At 42.9% G+C, this 6,846-nt stretch overlaps 1 protein-coding gene across 1 annotated transcript; it reads right to left on the bottom strand.

The window, feature by feature from the left end:
• Positions 1-1,516: 1,516 nt before the first annotated feature.
• On the bottom strand, positions 1,517-6,485 carry KCNK18 (potassium two pore domain channel subfamily K member 18; the record flags this gene model as incomplete). The annotated part of the gene is made up of 4 exons (XM_079535943.1): positions 1,517-2,310; positions 3,776-3,922; positions 4,432-4,509; positions 6,419-6,485. The coding sequence occupies 4 exons, from the start codon at positions 6,483-6,485 to the stop codon at positions 1,517-1,519; spliced, it is 1,086 nt and encodes a 361-aa protein (XP_079392069.1).
• Positions 6,486-6,846: the final 361 nt, after the last annotated feature.

Below are 6,846 nucleotides of genomic sequence, written 5' to 3'. Positions count from 1 at the left end.
CACTGATTTTAATCCAAAGACATAAAAAGAGATGACATGAGAGTAGTTTGAATGGAAGGACTTTGTGTGTGTGCCACCAAACTCACAGCAAACATGAAACAGTTAACCAGAGCTGCTTCTAACTGCTAGACTCTTTATTGTTGTCCTTATAAAGCATGTTTCTTTATACCATCACCCATTACATGTAAGCATATCATCAGTGCTTAATCACAACAAAGTATTACTAACAAGGACTGTATGTAAGTTATTATTCACAGCGACTGTAGCAGAGTTTGTCATTTACCTTCTCTGAACATCTCATCTTCAAAAAGCAAACCTGTTATGGAAAATAATGCTCATCCTGTTAAAATCAAGCACTCTTTAATACCTAATTATGCCATCCACATCCAGTGTGCATGCATAACATTTACATGCTAACAGGCAGTTAAAGACAGTGATTTATTTTATAGAGCATGTATACTTTTTGACTGAAAAAAATTATTGATAGTTTGATAGACATTAAAAATAATATAAGACAATCTTGATAAAACAACATTATTCCCACAATACTGTGCTTCAGTACAGGATTCGCAAAACCACAGAGCAATGTGTAGACTTTTCTTCCTATGTATGGATAAAAGAACCCAGAGAAGGCAAGCACTCTGTGCAGAATAAAAGCTGAACCAGAGGAGTGAACTTCTGGGAGCAGTGTACCCAGGCTGTTGTGTTTCTTTAACAGCAAGGATGGAGCTTCATCCCACCTGGAGCTCTGCTGTATGTCTTGCCCAGATGGCTTCTCAAGAGCAGAACTTGTCACAAACTCTGTTATAGCTGAGCATCATGAATCTTGACTCCAGGCTGAGCACAGATACGGTAAGCGATGATGGAGAAGGAATGATTTCAGCCCTGCACAGATGAGCAGCATTTTGACTAATTAATGGACCAGGAACAAAGAAAGAGGTGAACATTTAGTTTTCTTAATTTTAAAATTCCTCTGGATGGCAGGTAAACTCGATGTTAATGCTATGCACAGTTTGGACAAAAGAGCAGCTGGGTTCATGCTTCTACCCAACTCTTCCTGATGAAGAACCGTGTTACAGCAGCATGAGCTCACAGTTCATCACCAAGAGCCATGACCCCACTGTCCCTGGCTGCAGGCAGGTGCCAGGACAAGGCAGTGATCTGGGGCCTGCATGGAAAACACTGAAAAATATCCCAAACAGAGAGGATAAGGAGCATGTTGAAAGTCAGACCTTTGCAAAAGAAGCTGGGAAGTGCTGGCAGGGAGAGCTTTCTGCCTTTCACCATGCATTGTCTTCATTTGTTAGTTAGGAGATAGGAGCTTTGTTGGAAACTGCGCCCTGGCAGTGCCTACACCAGGTGTCTCCTGTGTAATGCAACCAGGTTGCAGCAGGTTCTCACAGGAAAATAGAAAACATGCCTTTTGCAAGCCCAGGGCAGGGAGTGGGACTGAATGGGAACAGTTTCATCTCGTTGCAGAGGGCAAAACATAAAAGTGAGGGAGAAATGACTGCGCTTACTTTGGATATATCTTCTTTGATGGCACCTTTTTTTCCCCACAGAACGAAATCAACTTTTTATACAAGCCAATTAAACGGTCCTGGCCCAGCTTAAAAGCAATGAAGACAATTTCCATGCCAATAATAATATAGAGGGAAAAAAACAGGAAAAACTTGGGGTGTTCCAGTTGTGTATCTCCAAATCCAATCGTGGTCAGGGTGATAAAGCAGAAATAAAAGGCTTCCTGAAAATCCAGCCTGGTTTCCCAGTTTGGAAGAATAGCGGCTGCGCAGGAGATGTACACAAAGATAACCAGCACCATTAACACGATGGGCACATCCAGTTTTTCTAACTCTTTGCCTATTTTGTCAAAATTCTCGATTACTCTGGTCATTGTCTTTCCCCTGTCTAGTTCAGGACATGAGCTCCATCTCTCTATGCTTTTACTTCTTGATAGACTTTTGTATTTATTTTCTCTGGCAATCAGCATCTCAAAAATTTGGGCGTTGCGATATGGGGCTGGCTTCTTTCTAACAGCTGATTGACTTCTCAGCATTTCCACAATACTCAAGGGTTCGTTCACATCCACTTTAGACCCATCTTCTCTGATACACGTGAATGCAGAACAGAATTTAGAGGTTAGAATTTTTGACTGTAGCTTTCTGAATTCATTGTAAGACTTGGACAAAACAGTTGCAAGGATGTCTCCCATATCTGTCAGGACCAAGAACATCAGAGGAATGCCAAATAAAGCATATAACATGCAGAGGTATTTTCCAGCCCTTGTCACAGGATAGGTATTGCCATAACCTTGAAAAAAAAAGGGGGAGGAAGGGAAAAAGGGAGAGAATGAATACCATGATTTGTTTGCTGAATACCTGTACTGAGACTTCTACTGTTGATCAAAACCTGGGGATGTTGTATTAAAGCCTGATGCAATAAAGCCCAAAAATGCTGTTGTTTGCAAATATATGGGTTGTTGGTCAGACTATATGAGAACATTTCTACAGTCCCATGCCGAAGAAGATGGGTAAGTATTCCTAAGGAAGATGTTTTCAACAACATGACCTTCCACTTGTTAGCTGAAGTCAAAGCTCTCTGATAAAGGGTACTCTTCCAAGTGTTCCTTGCTGTTGTGTTTATTCTAATATTCACAGGGGGGAGGATTCAAGTCTGTATCTCCAGCACGTTTCTGAGCTATCAAGCTACTCAACTGTGCCTGTGGAATGAGAAATGTGGCGCTATCTCTCCAAGACAGAAGCCCTTCAGCGTGTAGCACTGAGAGAAGTGCACTCTGCAGGAGCCAGCTGAGTCTAAAGACAGCCACCACAGCTGTCAGAGATCAAGGTTCACTGAGACAGCAGGCCCTACATGCTCCTACATGGAAACACAGGAACTCTCATGTCACTCCTTCTGTAGGATAATCAGTTTTTCTTCTGCATGAAGATTTGTAATACTTGTGCTGGGATCTTGAGTATATCCCAGCGCAGTAGAGAAGTGTCTCTGCAATTTGATACAACACTACAGGACTGCTTCCCACCCTGCCTTAATCCTGGCAGGGTATTTAGATATTGTCTGTACTTGCCAGCAGCTGAGAAGCATTAGCAAGAGGATAGAAGTAACTCTGGGGAAGATCCTGAGGGGTGTACTTAGCAATGCAGGAACAGCCCAACCAGAGCAGCTGTTTCAGTTTCATTTGAGCTCTGCTTTGAAATGTGAATTCAGAAGGGAAGGTTTAGAGACGTGATTTAAACACCACCGCCTGCTGTTAGCCCAGAGAAGCTGAGCAACAACGACAGCACATTCAATTACAGAGCTGTAGGTTTACAAAGCAATTTTGGACATAAATACTGGGAAGCAATTTAAAAACAATATCCACATAATGAAGTACCTTTTTCAGTATGAAAACATTACCCAGCATAACACATGGGAGTAGAAGAAATAAGGCTTAACTGAAAGACTGAGCTTTCTGTCACTGTACTATAATAGTTTTGTGCATGCATCATCCATGAGCACAGCTTACAGCATGCATGCAGTGCTGTAGTTAGCATGGAGCATCACTTTTGCCTAAATTCTGACTTGTCATTGTAACTCAGTGACATCTCTGCAACCTGTGCTTGCAGCACCCCTTCCAGTCCCACATCAACGCTCAGGGGGAAAATTAAAGGGGATTTGGAGGTCTTTTTTTTCCCCCTTTAATTCCCTGTGGAAGAAATACTTCAGAGAGAGCAGTGAGGCATTTGATTCTGGGCAGTTATTTTACCTCCAGACTTACCCACAGTGGTGAATACTGTGCAGCAGAAAAAGAGAGACCCAAAGAAAGTCCATATATCTTTCGGATTGACGAACCAGTCTCGTTCCGCTGTGTGGAGTAGTTCATGAATTTTTTCCTTAAATATCTCCTCATTTTCTGTCATGTTATCTGTTACAGTAACAACAGGAGATGCACTGAGCCAAAGCCCAAACGTGTATAATCCCATCACTGATCCAGAAATATTTCCAGCTCTTCTCCTCCCTTCTACCCTTCCCTCGGCACAAGTGGGTCTGGGGAGCAGTGCTGCATCCCAGCATCCCATCAAGGGATGCTCAGGGCTGGGACAAGAGAGTGGGGAGAGACATTCTGAGACAGGGAATCCAGTCCCCATCAGGCAGAGGGAGACCTTACTTGCCTCTGGAGCTCAGGGAACTAGGGCAAAAAGGGAGAACACTGAAAAGTCTTAACTACTTACAAGTAGGAGCACAAGGACTGAGGCAGCCTACAGTAAGAACCAGAGTTGAGGAAGATCAGCAAGCAATAGCAGTCATTAGCTAAGCACAGAGAGAATCCCATTTGCAGGCTCAGCTATTATTATTTTGAATAATGTCTTCAAAAAGCAGAGGAATGAGTAACCCCACGTACAATTAATTCATTTTTGCTATTCTGGTACATACCTGATAAATTTCGGGAGATGTACCACAGATTCTGCAGGAAATGTCTGTATTCTTCACTTAAATTGACCTTTCGGTTACCTTCAATGTGGGAAAACATGAGAGCCCCAAGAAAAGCATAGATCACGAGAGACAGAATGAAGCAGGCATGTGGAAACACTGCCCAAAATATTTTCTTGCATGCCCTTTTACCTCGCAGAGGCTGTGATGTTACTGCCATCCTATACTTGGTTGGTTGGTTGGTTGGTTTAGAAGACAGCTTTTAGAAATGAGGAGGATGTGAAAGCTTTGGTATCCTAGAAAAGCTTCTCCTGTGAAAACGGATGGTTCCGCTGCAGGCTGTCAGATCACATGTCTTCTAATTGAAGATTGCACTGCAGTCCCAATGGAGAAGGAGCACAACTATCACGCCTGGAAATATTCCTCAACTGATGGCATGGCACTCCGGATCCTGGACTCACCACTGCCCAGGCACAGCTGTAAAGCACACACATTCCCACCTTCTCTTGCAGCCAGCTCATCTTTAAAGTTTCTTGTTCTGAACTGCTGTTTTCCACTGATGCAGTAGGAACAGATTTGCAACCCACCGCAGGGGAAATGCACCCAGTGAGCAATGCGTTTCTAGAAAGGGTTCTTCCAGAAATGAACGTGGAAATTTAAAATCAATTCAAAAGAAAAAAAAAAAAATGGGGATTGATGCTGATTGCTGTTGCCTCTGGGCAGCGTAGAACAAGCAGCAAGGATAAGGAGCCTCTTAAGCAAAAGAGGTTTTAGCCAGTTCTCATTTGATTAAAACCTTCCCACTAATTCAAACTGCCACTGACCTTAGTAAGTAAGAAATGACATTCAGTTCAGGGTTAGTGATCCTTGCAAACTGTATCCAATGTTAAAAGCGAAACCTTTCCTTTCATCCATCACTCCAGAGCAGTGAGCAGCATCGCTGCCCTTTGTAATGTTAATAGTACTAGTAAGGGGAGCTGAGCTTTACTGAAAGAGCTGTTAAATATTTCATGTAAAACTGCGGCTCAGCCAAGACCTACTGAGCTATTTGCAGGCAAAACACTCACACTATGAAGAAATACCACATGGACGTAGTGATTTCTTCTTGGTCAAACTCTCAGCAAATTGGATCACAAGATATCACATGCTTGTTAATATGGCAGCCTCCCCTATAGAAAAGAGGCTTTCGGGGCTAAGACCGAAATAAGCCTGTGCACTTGCTACTTTCCTGATTTTCTGATTATTTGACCAGTAGTGTATATATATATATTAATAATAGATCCATAAATCCTCTTACTTCTGTCAATCTCATTCATTTGTTTTTGCTGTCCTGAGACACGGGTTTGAAGACCACCAATGTTCACACTTACTGAAAAGCAATGAAACTTCCTGAGAGGATGTGCTCAGCCTGGGTGCCCTTACCCAAGGAACACAGGGCACAGGGCAGGTGACAGAACGAAGGGCAAGGCTGGCTTCTCTGGGCGAGTTTTGTGCAGAGCTGGTAACAGCGGTACAGAAGTTGACAAGAGCTACTCAGATTTCTAAAGAAGTTTGATGGAATCCCTCTCTAGAGTTTTTTTAAGGGAGCTGAATAGCTACAGCAGGATAAAAGGACTTCACAGGATGGAATTAATGATTCGTGGGGAGGAAGAGAGGGAAGGGTCACTGCTGCATCATGCGTGGAACTGTGCTGGAATTCTGCCCTTACTCATGGCCATAAATGACCTGGAGAGGGGACAAATAGTGAGCTGCCAGCTTCTGCTGATCATAGAATTGTTTCAGTTGGAAAGGACTTGTGGTCCAACCAGCCATGTGGTCCAACTCCCCTGCAATGAGCAGGGACACCCACAGCTCCATCAGGTGCTGATGACATGATGCTGTTCTGAGCAGTAAGGCTGAAGGCAGGAACTGTAGGAAGGTCTGAAGATGTCAGCAATAACACTGTATATAAAATCGACGTAAGTACATGTAACAAGATAAGCAATCCTACCTTCACACACCACGTGGTTGGCTCTGGGCTGACTGTCACCACTGGGCAGCAAGTTCTTGGAATACATTGCACCACTTCCACAAACGCTTCAGCTCAGTGACAGGGTGGACAGTATACTCACATTTACATTCTTCCAAAAAGGAATCTCACTGCCCACTATGGTGATTCTGACACAGTTTGTCAAGTGTATTTTTTCATCAGTATCTCAGATATAAATCTCTCCAAAGTGCTTTAAAATCTTCTCTGCTCCCTCCTATACATAGCAGAATTGCAAAGTATTTAGCAATTCCCAAGAGCTTCTCAGCCATTTGCAACATCAGGCTGCAAGCTTGTAGCAATGAGCAAATTTAATAAAAGTGCATTCAGAAATGATTTTTACATTATTTTCTTAATCCAAACCATTTCCCACTATTGCTGTATTACATATT

Source organism: Tetrao urogallus (assembly GCF_951394365.1).
Source record: "Tetrao urogallus genome assembly, chromosome: 5".
Taxonomy (NCBI): Eukaryota; Metazoa; Chordata; class Aves; order Galliformes; family Phasianidae; genus Tetrao; species Tetrao urogallus.
Note: the sequence above shows the minus strand (reverse complement) of the source record. Positions and strands in the feature narration are given on the sequence as shown.